Raw genomic sequence first — 22,493 nt, forward strand, 5'->3', positions numbered from 1 at the left:
CTAGATAAAGTGGCAAATGTATGAAAACAAGCGTCCAAATTTCACATATTAACTTGTCTGATACTTATCCAGTAATGGTGAAACCAGGTTTTACTCGTTTAAAGTAAAAAGTACATGAGATTTCCTTAATTTCTCTAATATTGCTTACAATTGCAACAACCACCAAATATTCATTTCAGACTTGAAGCTGCGTTAGTCTCTAACTCAATAGTTTAATACAATCATTTACATGATTATTTCTTTCACTCTAAACACTTCACTTACTTAACTGTAGAGACAGCCCTTACGGCATTTACCGGTTGCAGAAAAACCCAATTACGCTTTGACTGACCCAAGATTTAAACTCAGGACCTCGGAAACATTAGCGGTTTGAAGTAGTGCTTGTTACCACATCAGAAAGAGATGGAGCATAAAGTACCTAGTACATTTTATTCTGACTTCCATTCAATGTTTTTAAAGCGACTTTACATTATTGTAGCGCAGATTATAGTTAATTATACATTATATTGTAGACTTTTTTTGTACGTTACTGATCCTGTATGACATATGGATGTGAATGAAGCAAGGGAAGTTTGTAAGGATCGTACTAACTGGCGTTCTCTGAGCTCTGCCTGCCATCATAGAAAGAAGACGTGGCTCAATGTTTGTATAAACAAAGTACACATTACTGCTAAGTAAATAATATCAAGATTTTCTTAATATTACTATGCATTGTCACATGTCTCTACCATCAAATAACGTCGGTTGCGAATTACTTCATGTTGATTTCATTCATAGTGATGAGCTATGTATGGAAAAGTTCATGAATATAGGTTGTGGAAATCAAAATACATTGTAATTTATAGTAATTTATTTATTGAAATTCTAATCTAAAAAATATAAATAATATTCATAATTTAATAATTCGTTGCGTTAAGCAATAAGGCTGTATTTACAAAGTGGACGGAAATGTGTAATCACAATATACGTACGAAATGTAAGTATATAAGTCTTAACATATATTTACAAATACTTAACTCTACATAAATCTATGTAGTTATCTTGAAACTTTAGTGTACTACGAAAAAACCAACTTGATGGTTGTTTTCACAAAAAATAATTATTCAGTCAGAAATTATTATTTTGGATATTTGTTATAATGTAACACAATAATAAAAATTATTATGTAAATCTAAGAACTTATAATTATTAATTTACTTAATAGTATTAAAAAATACTATTTTAATTTTTAAATTAATATATTTAAGTACTTTATCCCCGTAATTTAGGTCCATAATAACCGAATGAAAAATAAGTTCAAAATTATTTACAAGCATCGATAAATTACGAAAAAAATTAAAACACCCTCAAAATTATCCCTTATTTAAGTTCCTATTTAAATAAAATAAGCAATATAAATACAACTTATATGAAGTAATAACACTTATAATTAATTATTCTAATATCACACTTTTATAATTTGTAAGACATTTCGTCTTAAATAAATGTAAAATTATTGAAATCTGTTGTCGGTTTCAAGTGGCGTCCCGAGCGCTGTTCCTTTGGTGTTTAGCTGTAACAAAGAAAAAATATAATTAGAACCAAATTAATATGTTGAAATGTTGACAAAAATTGCTGGCAATCTATAATATTTTTCTTTGGAAAAAAGGTAGCTTCTGCGTGGCAATATGTACAGCAATAAAGTTAGGGAAGAGTGCGCCCCAAATGGAAAAGTGCGTGATTTTATGTATGTACATAACAGTTCATTTATACGATTATAATGCCGTGCCACAGCTTCCAGTGAAGTACTCATATCATTCAGAGCTAGACTTAAACAGCTAATTTGCTCATCAGTAAAATCATCAATTAATTATAATTTATCACGATATTTATTCAATTCAGCAAGATTCTAAATCGCTTTTACCAACAATTATAAGATATTTTCAACTTACCGGTGTGAAGGAACAAATGGTTCTTCAGATTGGTGTGCTTAGAGAAGCCTCGGGAGCATATGTGACACTTGTAGGGCCAGGAGCCGCTGTGCACGTACATGTGGGACTTGAGGTCCCCGGGCGTGGGGAACGACTTCGAACATAGGCTGCATTTGTGAGGTTTCTCCTGTGAAAGAAGATTGAGGGTTAGATTCTGTGGTATAAATAAAACATGTGCCATATGAGAATAAAGCCCTGTAAAAGTTGTAGAGGTATCTAATGGAGCCTTAAATAAAAGGTTGCTTCTCTTGACAAAATAGCTGTCTATAGTAATTTTGAAAAAATTATACTATTGTAATTTTATTGCCTAGCAAATAAAAGGATCAAACATTTTCATTATCAGGTAATCTGAATGTTCATAGTTCATGTTGTAAGCATCATAACGTACAATAATAACTATGAATCATAACACGGTGTTCTTAAACCTGAACTCAAAACTGATTAACTTCTATTTTATTCTCAAATCCCATCTTCAATAATATTAATATTTCATGTTCTAAAGCGGATCAGAGATACTAAGCAACATACTTGCATGCATACGCATATGCATGGTAAACGGCCATTAAGTAGAAATATGTTTCACATCGAGTCCATCTCTCAGATGTCCTGCCAACCATTAGATAAAGCGCAAGTCATAGGTTCAAAGAAACCTGTGCTACGTTTATGCGTCGTAATTCTGTTGGATCGAAGCAGTGTTATGAGTTTGTGAGTTAATTAAAATGATTTACAATGTAGAAATATTAAAATAGTATATTATTATATCATTGTTTGGTTATTCATCTACATTCTTAACATTTGGTCTTGTCACCCCATCGCTAAAAGAAAAGAAAAACGCGGAGTTTAAGCCTTTTTATTATTTAGTTTAGTTTATCTTTTTTTTTTTGCTATACCACATGCCACATAATTTACAAATTCACAAACAAATGAAGCTTAGGTTAATTTACTCAGGTATATGATAAACCTAAAAAGACCTATTGGAATTTATTAATATAAGAAATTTAGTTTCATTTATAATTGTTTTTGTTGACATAATACACGACTTTCATATAACCATAACATTATTTGCATCAAAAAGTTTTCTCACTACAACGTTTATAAACACAAAGTGACTCAGATACTTTAAAGAAAGAACAAATTTAGACAATAAGCCGACTAATAACGATCAGCGCAAATAATCAAAGTCATGACATTGCACGTTGAACGCAAATGAATTTATAATGAAGGATGGCAAACCTGTTCAGGACAGCAAAGAGATGACTTAACGCAAAAAGTGTTATGGTTTCTTAGCATTATGCCTGTCTTTTCCTGGAATATTACAGGGATATTTTACTAGTATAGATCCATTTTATCATTTACTTATTTGAACAAACTATACATTAGGGAACATTTCGTCAAAACTGTAAGCGAGTTTCTAACAATATCTAATTTAGATTGAATATTACACATAATTATAGTGTACCCCAACCTGCACTTGACAAGCGTGGTGGAATCAAGGCTTAACCCCTCCCTGATCCCGGGAAGAGACCAGCTTACATAGCTCAGGCCGTAGGACGTTCAATTTATTTTATTATACAGTAAAAAGCAATACTATCTATTCTGCAAATAAAGCTATCAGGCGAACTAATTTCACTAAACTCAAAATCAAAAAATATTTTCCATATAACAACATCTTATTATCGGCATAAATTCCACTGCAAAATAAACATCAGCTTCAACACTAACTAGTAACATCAAATACGAAGCTTAACGATTTTTTGTCGCACTCCACGCCCGTTAACTGCGGTGGCATTAGTCCGGAGTATGTGAGCAGCCTAACACGCGTTACGAAGCAATCATTACATGACATTAGGCGTGCTTATGACGTGCGCACGAGCGACTTGTCGCGTTCGGCGTTCATAAAAGAAGTTTCTTTATGTGATGCAAATGGTTTTGAGCTTAAGATTTAAAGGTGATTCAGCGAACTGGTGTAGTTTGTTTTATTGGTGTAAAAGTATATTTGCAATGATAGCGTAGTGAAACGTTTAATATTTGTCATATTATGATTTTAAATGAGTAAGTAGACCGGTTTAAGTAGACGCATTCAAATGTTCGGGGTCCGCTTTTCATTGCGATTTTGTATTGTAGTAATAGTAGGCAAACATCAAAGATTCAAATACTCATTAATTTAAAAATAATTTTATTCTTCAATTGAGAAAAACATCAACATTGAAAAGTATTATTTACTCCTCGGCATAAAAGTATTGTTTCTGTCAAATTGCTTTTATTTAAAGGAGGAGAACTAGAGTCTACAGCCGGATGCTCGGAACATACAGTAATTAAGGCACATTACCACATTAAATTTCTTTCAACTCTACCGCAGTAAGTAAAAACATTCAGCTTCTGATGACCCGTTAAACGGTAACCGTGAAGAACAAATTGTAGACCATATTCCCTCCCATACTAAATGACCATTTGTTTTTTTCGTTCGAACAATTTGTGGTCACCAAAACATTCAATTTGGTTCACAAAATGGTTTAAATCGTGGATTCAGGTTTAAAATAATAAGAGTCGGCTGACCACTAACGTTGAATACAGAATTTTGGATTTTATGACGCTTCATTGTCTTGTTACGGGTTATTTTGTATTTTTACAGTAGTACTTTTAGTGTAAGTACTTTTTGTTAGAGATATATATTATTGTTATATTATGTAAATTTATATATTTTACCTATGTATACTCAAACTTATATAAATACAAGTTAAAATGAACATTTATTGCACTCTAGAAGTCATTTTTCAAATATTTTTTTTTTTAGAAAAGTGACAACATTCATGGTTAATTGGTCGAAATTATGGATTTGATTTATTATTATCAGCAGAAGCAAGTGACCAATGAAATAAGTTGTAAAAATAAAAGATTTTTAACAACAACATAATTTTGAAATACATGTATCTGAAAAACATGACACAGAAACCCATGTTATAAATTGTAAAAACAAATACCTTACATAACAAACGTATCCAAGTTTTTATTACACAAAACGAAGATGTATCAATTAATTCAACGAAACATAAAAACAGTGTAATATTCTCATTTACTAATAGCTATTTATCTTGTACACATTTGTCACGATATTAGAGAAAGCTTGGACATTTTGTTTTATATAATGTTGTAAAGTATCTATTTAAATTCGAGCAATTAATATGAAATCGAAAACATTTTTATGTTTTAGTTTTTATTGCTAGTATTTTATAGAAGGATGTTATTATAACTGTTTATTTACTTTAATCAGGTCTAAGTATAAAAAAATATGTCTGATTTTATATTTTTATTTGAAGTGATTGATGATTATAAAGTTCATTTTGACTAGTTACATAGAAATATTAATTTTTACATGAAATAAAATGAAAAATTAAGGAACACGTTTCTGTTTCATTGCTGTCAGAGCGATAGGTAGGATTTGCTTTTAACTAAATAAAATACTATAAGAATGTCAGTCCAATAACTAAAAACATGAAGCAAGGAACAAACATTTTTACATATACTTCTGAAGCGAAGTATAAAAAGGCGTAGTTTATCATCAAAATTGGTTTACAGAATAAAAAATTCTAAAAATCAAAAGTTCTACGATTTCAGAAACCTCCAGTCTACCAATTTTGCAGTCCTAGCACCATTACTAAATCTTCCTGACAAGGAGAGTTACTTCACAAGCAAAGTCAGAGTATAAACCAGTTAAAAATAAATCATTAGTAAAATAAATGTTTGCACGAACATCATTGACATTCGATAGTCGTGACCGAATAATATCCCTCGTTTATATTGAAGCAATCTCTGAAAGATAAACTACCAAGTAGGCTATGTAGAGCGTTTTAACACTTTCTGTATAAGGAATAAAAATTCTGTTTAAATATCTAATAAAGACCGACATATAGGTAAAGTGGGAAAAGTTGAAAGAATATCAATATTTATATTCACGTTTAAATAAAGTTTGAGTTGAATATTAAACATTTCAGTGTCAATCTGATAAGCTTTAATTAGTAAATAAAATATATTTTTAAATAAATGTCTTTCAATTTAGCAAGTGTAAGCGATAAATGATCCAGTTCTAGGTAAAATACAAATCAAAGCATTTAAAAGAATGCGACTTTCAAATGCAAAATAACTATTTTTATGACTTCATCCAACTTTTTACAAAACACATTAAAATTTTTAATTAATTCTAAAACAATTTCCTGTACAATGTAATCGGATCTCGTAAAAAAATCTTAATAAAGATACATCCTAGGAGCGTTTCCATTAAATTTTTACTCGCTAATTCACACCAATCTACAGACCCTATAATTTTGTTAAAGCGGCCAAATTAAAAAGAAACGAACAAGTTACTTTATGTCAGATCGAAATAGCCATCTTCGTATGGGCGGGTTGTGCAGTAGCTCAATCAGCCGGGGCAAAAAAACGAGGAACGATATTATACCGACCCTTCTTGCTACCGAAATATTGCAACATATAAATCAATAAACAAAGAGCCATTAGTTGTCTGACAATTTCCTTTGGATAAATCACGATCTTGGCAAAAAACCTCCCGTCTCATCTGTACTTCGATAATGAAGGAGCGCGGGTTATTTATGACGAAACGATATTGACGCGATAGCAATACGTAGATATTGTAAGACCTCTACAGTAACAAAGGGACTACTTTGCATTGTCTTTAGTGTAAAGGCCTTAACATTGAGGATATAAGAACTTTGGTGTGTAAACTATAGAATATAATTTAAATGGTAACTTCATAATAACAGTCTTAACAATAAACCGTGATTTTAAACTTATTACGAAACGTGAAAGAATTAAATAAAAGTAAAATTGCATTGTTCTTCCTCATATATGATTATCTTTCTAAATCACTATTTGTACAACCTGCTACAAGCGTCAGTGAGAAATTTTGATGTAACGTCATTATCTACAACAAATAGTCGTTAAAGAAGCCATTGGTGTCGCACCACACGTTTCTTAAAATTACAAACTTTCTTTCTAATGAACGCAATTACTGTTTTAGTAGGCTTATTGACCACAAAGAAATTACACAAAAAACATCTTCAGTGAAAAGCGTTACTTGGTTTTTGTCTTATATTACGTACATTTTTATCGTCACAATATCTTGAGTTTAGACCATTGCATAAAATTTCACCGCTATCACATTTCATGACTACAAATACATGTTAATACTTTAGCAGATTCTGTATAAATTATCTTCATCACGTTTTCATACCGTTACCATATCGTTTCATTCTCGTTAGCAGAATCACACAATCGATCAAGTAGTCCGTGCTGGCTATATCTCCCGTATACAGTGACGTATGGCCAGCCGATACGCCTGCACCGCGTTATGGAAATCGAATGCAAATGCGTTGTGCTTCGGTTAATTTAGCTAAATAAATTGATCTGAAACAACCTCAGGGATATTTCGGTACTGTTCTCGTTAACGATTTCTCAGCAATCAGGATGTGCGTGGGATAAGATTGTGATTTGGGTGTTTAAGATATCGCCAAAATGTGATTGGCAGTTTAAATTGAAGGTGATTTAAATAAACAGTAGTTGTTTCATTCAAAAGCAATTCCACCATGACCGAGATTTAAAAATAATTTATTCGTTTTAATTTCGAATATCAAAAAATGCGTAATCTTTCGATAAAAAAATTGACTTTAAAAGTCACCGTGATATTTTATTTAGGAAATCATATATCAGAATGATAGACAGCTATAAAATAGCTGCATCTCTTTCTAATCAGTAGAGTGTGAAGATAGTGACCAATCTGTCATCCCATACCACTATCAGTCGTCCCTATTCATAACCCGTTCTCAACCATTTCTACAATCACAAAATAACTAATAAATATTAATATATTCAAAGGGGAACTAATTAATAACCGCGTCCAATTATCTAGAAGTGAAGTTAATCAATATTGTGGTGTCGGGAATACGTTGGTAAGACAAGAAGCCTACTAATTGGTACATAGTACATCAAAGGCTGCGTTATGACTCCCTTATTCGTGATTTGAAACGGGTTCATTTAGTTTATTGATGGCGTTTTAGGGATCTGTAACCTTTTATACTGTTTATTAATTTAATTTTCTTTTTCCATCCCAGTATTATCTTTATTATGTTGCAAATGTTAATTAATTAATGTATTTTTGTTTGTTATAACAAAATGATGGATCAAATATAATTTTTTCTGTGGTAAAATTATGCAGTGTGCTACAAATGCAACGAGTATTTTTATCAGTGCTTTTAAATACAAACTTTAAGAATACCATCAAAATAAATTTTACAGATATTTTATCTGAAATTTTACATTTAATGATCTAGTTAATTAATCCAAATTATAATTTGTTACTTTTGTGGACATCCGTTTTATTTTTATAGCTTTGACAGTCAGAACTGAACGGACGTCTCAATTAGATGACATTTGAAAGTCTATTTACAATTAAATGTCCACTTAAAATACTATATTGAATATAAAAATAATAAATGGGGTATTAAATAAACGGACAGTTTTTTAATAAAAACATCTGTTCGTAACAATTTTATATTAATTTATACTAAAATTATGGGGTGATAAACTCTGTTTGTGCTAAGAAGCTACTGGACTGAATTACATTTAAAGTAATTTTGAGTCTAAAAGGCTGTATTTTTTTAATTATTTAAAGCAATTTTTAGTTTAGTAGGCTCTATATTATTTTTAAAAATAACAACTTAACTTATATTTTAATCTCACAGGAAGAAACTAAAGATAAATACATAATAGCTGTATGTTATCTACAAGAAGATAATCGATAGATTTCAAATATTTATTCTATTGTCAGATTGTTGAGAAAATTATTCGAGTAATTGATTTAACTCTATCGTTAAACAATAATGTATAATCTATCAAAAACGTTAGTTGCCGCATGGCATTATTGTTTGTAAGTGCATACTTACAATTACTCCATGAAAATACTAGACACTACTACAAAATCACCTTCAAGCAACTTACGTCAAACCAATTTAAACACATCTACGGCACCTTAATTCTATCAAGCTGTTATAATTCAATATAGGCAATTAATTGACAATGTACTTGTATTTATTAGTCAGTTGCCATGATGTGCGATGTTGTTTACAATTGTGACTTTGCGTGCTCATAACTTGGATGTAATAAGCTCGGGTATAAAATGATTTGTGCAGTGGTTGAACCGTTACCGAGTTGAATTTTCAATGACATTTACATGAGAATAAACGCTTATAAGATTTTCTAATATAATATTTGCGGATGTCTCTTACAAATTGATGGTAAACTATGTTACTGTTAAAAGTATTACGTTTAGCAATGCGATTAATAATGTCTCCGATATTATTATAAATATTTTTTCTTCAAAAACGAATGTTATGTTTACTTCAAGTAAAATATGGCGTATTATTTTATACAATTATTTATATCGTTTACCGTTTTGATCCAAATTAATTTCGCAGTTTGCATGCTGCATACAGTTGCAAATATTTATTTTTAGTTGCATATCAAACGTGATTTTATTTTATTTATCTTACCATCGGTCAAGATCGGTCGTGTCTGTCGGTAATTTTAGAATCAAATCGTAATGATATCGTTCCTCAGCATAACACCTTCAGACTTAATTAGTATCGATAAAAAGTGATCGATGCAGTTGAAATAAGATGCAATCTATATGCAGAAATTATGTGATACGATATCAGAAATTACTTCACAGGAACCGTGAAGGAATTCAATGAGCCTTTTCTAGAGAATTCTATTTACTGGTTTTAGGCTGTTTAGGTACTTTGTGAGTAATTTGTATTTGATCCAAAGTAAAAAAAATCAAAGTTTTAAATTACTTCATGTTACTTTAAGAAATATTATTATTGTACTATAAAATGTCCACTTTATAAAACTGCTAAGTATTAAAATACGTCAGTTTTAAGGAGCTCTAAGAAACTAATTTTAAATATCATTATAGGCGTAATTTACATGGGATATCAACAACATATTATATTATTACTCTTCCATTTCATAATACGATCAAAAGTCTTCTAATTCTTGTCTCTTATATACTATACTTATTTAGCTACACACCTAACCTTTGTTTAATATATTCAATCAATCGATCCGATACAATAGCACGTTCAAGTGTGATCCCATCTTTGGCTATTTCATTAAGTCACCTCCACGGAATAATTTAATCAGTAGCGTCCAGCAAAAGAACGATAAAGAATGATTGATAGTGCGGCTTGCACAGATGCAATCTGCCGCTACGCCGCATTCGCTGTTATTTTTCTTTTTAAACATGAGCGTTTAATCTCGGGAATGAATGGACTTGTTTATCTACAAGTGTGGATGAAGAAAATATGAAATGGAAACGAAAATAAATTACTATGCAATTCGAAAAGGACATCTCACTTTTAGACATACGTGTGACCTTTTTGAAATCGTGTATTCAAATATATATTTTAAGATATCGCGCTACTGATAGAAAAGGCGTAACTCTACTATCAGTAGCGCGATTCTCTACAGTTGGAACCATTGAGAATCGAGAGTTTGACATTTAAAATGTGCTGCCAAAATAGTTTCTACGACGTCCGCTAGTGGCGCTGATCAGATTTTCATACAAAATATCTCGATAGCTAGCCGGTTGTCGATGTTTGATAGTTGTAGGAAATCGGTACTTGGAAATCTAATGAAATAATAGAAAGTGAATAGCTACTAACTATTTTGTAAGTTTTTCCTCAACATTCATCTCTACAGGCAATACAGTACAAAATTGCGGTTAAAGCTAATTTAAAAAGCAAAACAAAATCAGACTTCAACAATTTCACCCGACGGTCATCAGTAGCCCATTTAATTTACATTATAATTGTAATAAACACGATCTTGGTGTTTTTTATGCACTACACTGTACCTCGCGTGACAATACACAACAGTACACTTGATTTACAAATAATGACCCATGTTGTAACAAACATAATTCATTTTAATCAACCACAGCGCGTGCTAGGTTTTTTGTAATGTAAAGAAATGCGTGCAGATAATATTTTCCGCTTCACTTGTATGTACTGAGTGTTGCGATGTAAAAGAAGCTTTTTGCAGATGTGTCAATTACTCTGTTCCTTGTAATGTCGGGCTATGATTATAGACTATTGTTATGGGACGGTGTCACGGTAGATCGACATTTATGAGCGATGTGCCAAGTGTTGATTGTTCTAATTGCTTATGAAACGAGCGTATTTGCAAGGTCAGAGGCTGTTACGATCCATCTGGGATTATTATAGAGTCTGTATCAATAAAATCCGAGCTAATATTACGAATGCAAGCAAGCTGTCACAGCTAAACTGCTGTATTTTTGTGAAATATAGCACGGAGGTGATTGAGGAAAAGGGTCAAGCAAGTACTTAATTTTTCGATACCTGCTCGAGCAAAATCATGGATTCAGCTGGTTAAAAATATACCGCATGTTCATAGCGCATTATAATGGTCAATAGAGTTACATTTTATGCACTTATTAGTGTTCGTAATCGAGTTAGTTACACACAAATTCACTACTGTACTGTCAGGTAAGTTATTTAAAACACCTAACACAAAAAAAACATAATTAATATACACAGCATGTCCTAAAGATAAAAAGGCGACAACTCGAGAATGAATATTTAAATTGTTAAGTACCTTTCGAAATGTCACTCGAGTTTGCCTAAAATGATTTACAATGAAATTCGACACGAGCTAATCTATACTTTATGTTATTCTCATAAGGTTGATATTACTTTGATGATGTTTTTAAACACCCCTTATCAGTCGCCCACGAACACTCGATCGGGTTTTCTTTTTAATTTGACGACGTAATTATGAATGCAAGCGTTTGATATTAATGTATTGTGTGTTTTAGTGACATACAGAGAGCCACTAAAACGAAATAAATTCATAACTTTAGAGTTGTAAGTTTATTTCAATTTGTGAAGCAAACCAGCAAACCCATAGAAACCAAACACTACGTTGCATTTTACTATACATATTTTAGACTCAAAAAATCAATGAGTTAAAGATCGAATTTGTACCACCGACCGACCGTTGATGATCATAAAATAAAGTTTGATTCGCATTCACTTATCTTTAGTATCGATAATCCATAGCTTTTCAAACATACTACACATTCAAAAGCAAAACTTAGAATCTAAAACACAATTTATTCCCAAGTATTATCATGTCAAAACATCCCTATTCGAAAACTGAAACATTAGTAATCTCGACTTACGCGTTTTAATGTCGAACAAAATGAAAGGGCCACACGTTCAAATTGTTTACGGTCTGATAGAAAATGTATGGGAAAGCTCGAATTTATGACTAACTGCCTATTGGTAGCGTGATTTGTAGAATACTGCGGCACGAGATCATAGGAACGTCTATCTAATCTAATGTATAGCTGAAGTGCTTTAGAGATTAACGTGTAGCGAAAACTGGTGGTAATTTCTTTAGATTTGAATTTGTAGTACGTGTATTATAGTTTGGATAATAGTTATCGTAGTTAAACGCTATTGTTTGTTAGATAAAGGTTATCTACCGTTTATATAACGGTAATATTGAAGACATGGATCCCTAGGTATTGAATATAATTACAATTAATATAATAGTGTGAACAATTCATATAAGTATTAAACAATTTCATATGCAAAGTAAACAATGAAAAGGCTTCGAAAGCAGTAGGAAAAACATTTGCAAAATACGCTAAATTATAGGTTAAGCTGTTGCATTTTTGCAGTAAAGTATTGAAGCACCACGTTCAAAAATAATTTCAGGGCTAAAATCAATTATTCTACGCATTCGTTTTAAATTCATAACAGAACACGGCGCTATCAAAAACACCAACATAAAATCAAGTAAAACCAATATTTTCAAACTCAAACACGATTATTTGCTCTAGAACTGTTTTAACAACCAACAAAACTCGTTTTTAATGTTACAATTTTCACAAACATTCTTAAATTAGACTATTAAGTGTAACATGTATCTTTTCAATCTACCGTCAAATAAAAACCATAGATGACAGACTTGATAGACTTACGACATAGACGATATTTATTAAGACGTTTTACTCTAACGGTTGGTTTCCGAGCATGTTTATACAAACATACAAACGATGGTGATTGGGCCCCAATTTCGGGGCAATATAAAAAAAATGGACCAGTTTAAATTGTCAACTTGCTGCCTTGTTAATTACTATAGATGTAGGCCAAGAGCTATGAGGATATGAACATTTTTATATTCAATATGTATTTATAGTCAATTGGTATATGAATAATAAATAGTTACTGTTAAGCAGTGTTGAACAAATTGTTTTATGGGGTACTTTTGCAAAGGTTTGGCACTTGTATCGTTAACATCTTATTAAAATGCTTAAATAGGTGCTCATGCGAGTTCCTATTTTAACAACTAGTCTTCGTAAACATAATAAATCTGCCATATTCAAATTCAAAATATGTTTTTATTAATATTCAAAATTACTATAAACACTTTTCCTAGCTTACAAAATGAGTTTGCATCTCACGCTCAGCAATTCACATATATCATAGAAGTAGGCTTAATAAATAAACGAAATATCAATTATTGAAAATCTTTCGTATTTTTGTTGCTAATAATTTATTGTACAAATAACCGGTAGATATTAATGTTTTGCAAAAAAGTATGAAATATATTGTTTATAATTAAGAAATGACAGAGCAGATATTTAATTGTATCCTAGTTTAAATTAAGAAGAATCAATTTACACGCAATCAAAATTGATTATATTGATAAAAGCGAGGAAAAATAAGTTATGATCGGCTAAAATTATGAACGTGCGGATTAAATTTCATCAAGTTCTTGTGCGATTTATTGCAAATTATTTTGATAGTGGAGTATCGGGTATTTTTTTTTTATATGGGACTATCTTGTGGTGCTGTCTCTTGGGCTATAATAAATTCATTTGGTATCGACGGCGACGGTCAAAGATGTATATAGACATAAACTAGTCGTCATATAACGCCCCGTTTCATTATTCGAAAGTCTTCGGTAACCAATAAAAATTCATTAAACCGACTTCCTGTTAAAACAAGTGGTATTATGGTTTTGATACTTGCGTATTATGGGCCTAATTATGTTGTTCGGAATGCGACTCTCGCCAAATTAATGTAACATGTTTCTCAATTTCAATTAACAAAATCATATTTTTACCGTTCATATATTTTTTTGTTATTATGCGTTTAGGCTTTGAGAAAGAATTGTAACGAAGTTGACTATCAAGTTTCAATTTTATACAAGTAGATTAGTTTCTATTTAACGCTAATAATGACAGACCTACATTCTAAAAAATAATATTTCCTAAAGTATTCTAGTATTTCTTTTACTACCTCAAATAACAATTGCTAAGTCGGTGTCAAGGTGGAAAGTAGATTTATTCAATACCTACTAAGTTATTTCTACTTAAACAGTATCTATTATGACATAATGCAGGTGTAGACCTAATAGATATTCATAATTTAATTCAACAATGCAACACATTTGTACAGTAAAAGTATCTTTATCCGTAATAAATCGATACAAGGCTTTTACGATACCATATTGCCTTTATAATATCATTAAAAACCTTATTGAAGGCGGGTGCGTGTCTGTTGTATGCACCTGCCCTAATAAGGGCCTTAAAATCGGTTAAAACGGTCCTTGTATGCAATTACAAGAGGGATAGTGGATTGAAAGACAGTTTGAGAATGGTTTTTATATATTCTTTATACTGACAGTAATTAAACGATTGTTCTACTATTGTTGTAAGTATTACGTAATAAAGATGAATAATAATTAGAAGCAATTTGCTTTTGTAAAAAGTTTGTTTGAAAAAAAGGCTTGAAGCGATACAAGTATATAGCGAAATGTACACAATATTGATTGGTACGCAATAAAATTGCTATTTATATAATGTATACGGTTATAAATTCATTAAATCGTGTAGTTTTGTATCAACAGGCAGAAACTATGCCACTCTAACTACGATTTTACTTATGTATTTAATATTATGAAATCCGTTCTCGTTACACATTAAATATACATAAGCAAGTAAACAAATAAATTTAAATTGAATAACAAAATTAACATAAATTAAAAAGTAGATTTTTACTGAATAAATGGCTGACTAAGTGTCAGTCAGTAGCAGTACTGACAAACGCAAATCGCGTTCTGATTTGAGACAACTACCAATCTTACCGGCTCCTTGTTACACAAATTGTGTGGTACAAGTCGTAAGATCTTGCTACAATATGAATATTTTATCTTTGTCGAATTCGAGTAGTTCCTCATTACATTGATTTTAAGAATGCGATTTACAAATTGCAGCTTACAAGAATAAAAAAATCTTATCAAAGTATTTATTTGTCGATAGAAATAGAAATTGGAAACCTTTGAGAAACTATAAAAAGTTTTAAAAGTTTAATTTCTGATGCATTAAAAGCATTTCAATCACAATTTTCAAAATAGACTACAAATATTAATAGCAACATAATAAGTACTTAATACCAATTACTGTATTTCTGAAAAACAAGGCGAATATCTTACGATTTACCAACAGTAACCGCTTGTAACTTCGATCACAACGCCCCTCTTTGTGCGGCGACCAATTGTACGAACACAACACCGGACAGTGGAACAGACAGACTGACAACAAACAAATAACGAGGCTCTAACGAGTGAAAAGTGTCAAGTGTCGCGAGCGCAGATTACCGCGGTCACTTGTTACGATTCATGTCTCACACGAGTTAAACCGAAACACTGGGTTATATCCTGTTTGTATATAGGAAATTGTCTCAATGTTGAGAATTACTTTTTTAAAATTATGCGTGAATATTTATACATATAATGTTATTAGATTTTCGTAAAACTATTTGTAAATGTTAAATATTACTTGAGCCAAATGATTTAGGGAAATTGAATTATTTTGACATCTATTAAGTAATTTCTTCTGTCTCACAATCGTATAACAAAAAAATTTTAAAAAATCTACATCATGCTGTAACAGGTATTGGATTAAATATAGCAAGTGGAAAAAAATAGTTAGTAGTAGTAGAACTCATTTTTTTTACACAATATTTGATTTTATTATGAAATTATATTTCAAGAAAATAAAAAAAAAATAGTGACTCATATTCTCATACACCAATCTAAGAATAATAAAACATAGACCACTCTAATCTTGCATTAAAATCAACGGCTAATCCCAGTTTTTTGCTTTTAGTAAAAAAACTATCGATATAAATGTCTTCTACTTTTGTATCAGCCGCTGTGACAGGTGACGCACCTTTTTGTCCTACCAAAGATTTGTTCGACCCTTAAAGTATTATTACATGTGGAATACAGCCGTCGATTTATAACGACCACATTTTTCAAGAAATAGTAAATTATTTAATTGTCTTCATACTTTTCATTAATGAAAGGAATGAATCTTCCTAGTCAGTAAATATCACATTACAATAAGCCAGCTAGAAATTTCTATACAAGCAATCAATATATGAATTGAGCCATGCATTTCCTTGAGTTTATATTGTATGAAACTTAAACAAACCACTGAAAAGCCGCACATTACATCACATAACTAGGCCATAAAGCATCTACCCACCAAAGTCAAGCCTATTGTGTATCACTCGCTTCCATCAAGCTATTGTGAGCGCTGCATTATTATTTAGCTTTTCTGCACTTAACTAGCCGTCCAATACTGTCCAGTTTAATTCAGCGCTTTGACAGCTGAAAAGATCCATTTTACGAGGGAGAATGGCCGATCGATCAAAGACCGAACGAATAAAGGATCGACTATCAATTTTCTTTGCGAATTCAAATATACAGTTAATCTATACTGATCGGATAGTCCGCTGACTCCTAGACTAGGTTTGAACGAGTATTGATTCGATGAAATAAAACTAATTTGATAATCGTTTCGTAATTATATATTTTAATGATATTTGGTTGATTAAGATGAATTAGTTTTATAAGTGGACAAATCAGCCGTATTGGAAATGATTTTCGAATTAATGCATAATTACTCAAAAGTAGATGCACGAGATACTAGGAAGTAATTATCAAGTTTTGATTGGCGTGAAGTGAAATTAAAACTAGGGTGTGGCAGAAACGGCGAAACTTATACATTCTTGTTGCGAAGAATCTAGACCAAATTCAGGTTTAATACAAAGCAAAAATAGTGGCAAATATTCATTTAATACGTAAAGTACGTTTTATTTCAATTGCTTTAAAACACCCTGTTTCAACAACAACCGAAATTCGAGTTCCCATGAGTTCACAAACCGTATCGTTCAAAAGACGTTGCCGAAGACGGCAAGATCACCAGACCGTGGCAGGTTCACACGATCGTATGTGAACGTTAATATGAACCTACGATATGTCCGAACACTACTCTTTGTTTACGAATACAGATGCCTCCGTCTTCCCGATCTTAATCGCTACCTAAATTAATTGTTGTGTTATTTTCATAAAATCTCGTATTTTTTGTCGTGTTTGAAATTCACAATGCTACTTAAAGAGTTTCCAAATTATCCCTAAATAAGCGTCACGTAAAGCGACGTTTTCACATAACTACTTAAAATGTTTTAAACGCATCCAATAATAGCTCGATTCTCTACCACTATCGACTACCGAGATCGACTATCGAGAAATTTTGCACGAAAATCTGATCAGCACCTCTTTCGGGCTCCGTAAGAACCATTTTGGCAGTAAATTTTAAATGTCAAACTTTCCATACTTAACAGTACCCACTATAGAGAATTGCTCTACAGATTCTGATGTTTTCATCTTAATCGCCACCTAAATTAATTGTTGTGTTATTTTCATAAAATCTCAATTTTTTTGTCGTGTTTTCAATAGGCATTGTTCTTAAGACGTCACTCTTTTGTCTTCTTTAAGTAAATAAAATAAATATGGGTACGTTTGCCTTGACAATGCCAAGTTTAAGGTGATAATATTGTTTTTGTTAACATTAAAATTAAAATTAACCCTGAACTAGACGTGTTGACGGAAGATGAGTAGCTTAATAAAGATATTAAAATTAATGATAACTTGAATTTAACCATTTATTTTCAGAGATACTCGCTTTACGATCTACGTTTAAGATTATTCATAAGCTAGTTTCACACATAGCTACTACGAATAAAATAGTTTAGGAATTCAATACTAATACTGTTTTAATCTGCCTATAGTTTCCAAACTATCTCTAAAAAAAACGTCACGTAGAGCAAGCACCATTCAACTTTAAGAGTTTTCAAACTATGCCTGAAAGAAACGCTACAGAAAGTTTGACAAATCTTTATCACTTGAAAACCATATTTATAAAGACGGCAAATATAATTTATTATAATTGTAGTAAGTATATAAGCGACTATGTTAAAAGCACTATCGAACCCTCTTAATTCACACACTTAATTCAAAAACAATCTTATTATTAAATTCAAACTGCTATTTCACCGTGATAGCTCAACCATTGTCTCATATCGACGATACATCACTATCGATGCGTCACACTCACTGACCGCAGGAGTTCCCACGTTGACCTGGCAACCCTGCCAATTTATTGGCCCTTACTTAACTGTAACTACCTGTGACCGCACCTGCGTCTTAAGAAATAAGGGATGACACGCAAGAGTTTTTTTTGAGGCGTTTTTTTGAGTCAGGTGCGAATGGTGCGATACCTTTGTTGGGTGCAGGTTGTTTTGTCAATTATACTTTTTGGGGTGTTTGAAATTAGATTGATATTTGAGACACGATTAAAGGTAAGCTCAAGTCCAGCACCTTGTCTTTGTAAATACTATTGTGTTTTCAGTACGTAATTTTATGCGTAATTGTTTATATGAGGTAAAATATGTTTACCATTTTTATGAAATGGGATAAGAGTTTTAAATGTGTTTGTTATAAAGTAAACATAAATTACTTCAACTTCAGGATCCCTTTCAAGATTATTCTAAACAAATTAGGCATCCTCGGATAAAAACAGTTTTGAATTTTGGTACATAAATACAAATCTACAAAAGAACATGTTTTACAATTTCATCTCTACAATATATTTCCTTAATCAATTTTCCTGTACGCGTCAGCCCTGTGCCCAACCACCGTGTGTGATTTTCTTAAGTCGCGGACACATGAGGTCATAGTTAAATAAGTAAAAACTTAAGGAGGGGCGTTATGGGAACTGAGCACGGTAACGCCATAGCTCCAAGCTTTACCGAACCGTAATATAGCACTTTTGTGTACTACCATCTTTATGATTGAAGTTAATTGGGGGAGTAATTGCTGAAGAATTTTCTTGAACATCGTATATACGAATAAGTATTGATACGAAGATATTCTTTGCCAGTTTTTGCCAACGAGACAAAATATCAAAGGTAATTTAGAATTTGACGTGTGATGACCAAAATTTTGTTCCATTTTTGGGTCTTTATATCCTTTTTGGACATTATAGATAACTAACTAACTGTAGCTTATTCGAAATTATCAATCAAGCTAAACTAAAGGTAATATATTTAAAGATAGTAAATATATTTGAAAATGAAGACAATAATATGTATATTTTTTTAGATACAACTCGAATTTTGCAGTCGCATGTAATGCTACAATTTTCTACTTGTAAATATATGGTCTAAATACGACAGAAATATATACTACAATAACAAACAAAACGTTTCATTTGCTATCAAGATAAATAAGAAAAACAGCCAATCATTTGAAAAAAAAATCATAATTTACTTTCATGAATATGCAAGAGACATTACAGACATCTATTGTGCATTATTACAAGGCATCAACACGGAACTGACTATAATAGACCTAGTAATATACATCGCATGCAAGCAATCACTGTCAAATCGTAGAAAAAACATCAATTAATGACCACAAGACTGAAAAGGATACGCCAATGGGAAACATGTGAATTATCATTAGAAAAACTGTAATAGGTCTCATTGTTCTTCAAGGATAAATTGTTATTTTTTTATTAGTTTCGCAAACGTATTCTCAATCGATGTAGGTTTCCGTAATTATAGCTATTGCGATGTACTCTGTGACTCTTACAGGAATACATTATGGTAAATGGGATGGTGACACGCTCGTATTTGTGATTACTATACTTTTGTACACCTGAGCCTGTTACGTGATGAGATAATGCGTTTACAATCTTCTTCACTATATTTTTATAGAGAAAAGATTTGTATATAAGTATGTTTGGAATGTACTGGTTAAAAAAGTAATGGACCGATTTTAAAATTCTTTTACCATTTGAATGCTACATAATCACTGATTAATATAGTATATTTTAATTCCAAAAAAGGATCCTTACTGAAATTACAACAATGTTTGTCCACCTGTGCGAAGCCGGGACGGGCCGCTAGTCACTTCAACAGAACATAGTAAATAAGCGTAATAGGCGGCAGAATTTGCTATAGATAATATACAAAGAAACACAAAATCACGTCCTTTCCCCATACCCCATACCCATACCCATACGCAGCAGAAATAAACAAAAAGTAATAATATACTTAAATTGATAACTGAGCCTAATTCGATGCAACAAACTGGAGCAGATCTCTTACCAAATTTGGTAAAGGATACCCTAATTAGCTTATGACTAATTCCAAGCTTGATAAGAAAATCTTTTTGATCATTTGAATTTAAAATATCGTGTTTTCAAAATACATTTTATTGTACCTAAGTCCTTTAATGTTTGAATAATTACTTTACTCTTCTATTAAATATTGTTAAAGGTTTCAGGTAACACTTACGCTTAATGTCGTAAAACCTTTATATTTCAATACTTTTGTTAACATAAAAGTTTCCTCTAAAACCTACATTATTATTATCATTTGAAGGTGATTGTTGTACGTCAACTAAACAAAAAATATGCTAATTAATACCTAAACAATATTTTTCATCGTGAGAACAATGAAATTAGCTATTGATACGTCAACAAGTTAAACAATTATTGTACGAAAATCATAATTTTTAATAATATTTTTTGGTACAAACGATCTTTATCGAAGTTAACGCACTATGATAAGGTTTTTACATAAAAAACAAACTAACGTCACATCCTAATATAATTCAAATTAAGAGGCAAGTACATGACTGAACACTTAACTTAATTAGAATCTTCTTTTAAATATAATGATTTTAAGACTTAGTTTAGTTCTCCGAGAAGAAAATAATCTCCAAAAAATATTTCAGTGATATTTTTATGTTAAAAACGTCGAAACTCGAAATGAGACGTATACTTTCACAACAATTAAAATTTTTGGCTTTGACTTTGTAATTTCTAGTTAAACTAATATTTAATTTAGACTCAAACTCCTTATTCGTTTTCAAACTTGTAAATGAATTTCGTGCGATGGAATTCAATTAAGTAGTGTTCAAATTAATTCTATAGAATCTCAATACCTTTCTCTATCTATCTTTAGGCCGGTTTCAAAATAGCTACTTTAAATGGATGGATGAGCAGTATGGAATATGACCACAGAGTCTTTGTTTGTAACATATAGTTCACACACAGGTTCAGTGCGTGCAGTGGTCCGAGGCACGGTCATCGGACCATGGCCGTGGGAATGGGTCGTAGGTTGCGTTGATTCACCTTATGGAAGTCTTATGAGTTTTCGTTTTGAAGTTGAAAGACTTTAATGTCTTGGCCAAGGATAGCAATTTACGATGAGTTTTGTATGATGAGATTTAGGCTTTACTTGATTCTTGAAAAACTTATACGCAACTTGATTCGACAAGTTGATTGTGGCGGTAAATTAATTATGCTAAGGTTACGAGAAGGACCACTCAATTTGTAGCTTGCATTGTATGAATTATTTCATTACAACTTACTAACAAACCTAAAAGAGACAAAAAACCACGTCTATATTATCATAAATTGCTTTATCAACTTACCTTTATATGCGTCATTCGATGGTAGTACAGATTCGAGCTGGCAGTGAACCTCTTCCCGCAATGTTGACACTGATGTGGCTTCTCTCCTGAATGGATTCGTCTGTGAGTGTTCAGACTGCTTGATGTGCTGAAGCCTTTGTTGCACACCATGCATACGTGGGGCTTTTCACCTAGAAACAAAGGAGTGGGTCATTTTCAGGCGAAGTATAGCCTGAAAAGTGAAAATTAGAGGTGCTGAAAAATATTGTATGTAGGAAGTTTTTTTTCAATGATTTTATTTTTTTCAATGTCATATTAGGGAAAAACTACTAAAATAATTTTTGTTACTCAGATACTTATAACTTAGAATAAGACAAAATATGCTATTTTGTAATTGCATTATTTTGTCTAGATGTTAAACAATGACTATTTTTAATCGTCTATTTATACCACATCAAAGAAATCAACATTTATCAACTACTTTAATTAAGCAAGGTAAGTTAATCAATTTGTATGCAGCTGACGTAATTCTAAACAGTAATAAAATCAGGAATTTAGACTAAAATTTCACTTTAATCTAGATAATTA

General features: G+C 31.5%; 1 protein-coding gene across 1 annotated transcript in view; it reads right to left on the reverse strand.

Annotated features, from left to right (window-relative positions):
* Positions 1-912: 912 nt before the first annotated feature.
* Positions 913-22,493, reverse strand: part of LOC142975426 (uncharacterized) — an 87,150-nt gene continuing 65,569 nt past the window's right edge. The window contains exons 5-7 of the mRNA XM_076118248.1: positions 21,927-22,096; positions 1,932-2,097; positions 913-1,552 (exon numbers count right to left, since the gene is read on the reverse strand). Coding sequence (XP_075974363.1) covers positions 1,515-1,552; positions 1,932-2,097; positions 21,927-22,096 — 374 coding nt within the window. The 3' untranslated portion in view covers positions 913-1,514. The remainder of the gene's footprint in view (positions 1,553-1,931; positions 2,098-21,926; positions 22,097-22,493) is intronic.

The sequence above is a fragment of the Anticarsia gemmatalis genome, chromosome 9, assembly GCF_050436995.1.
Source record: "Anticarsia gemmatalis isolate Benzon Research Colony breed Stoneville strain chromosome 9, ilAntGemm2 primary, whole genome shotgun sequence".
NCBI lineage: Eukaryota > Metazoa > Arthropoda > Insecta > Lepidoptera > Erebidae > Anticarsia > Anticarsia gemmatalis.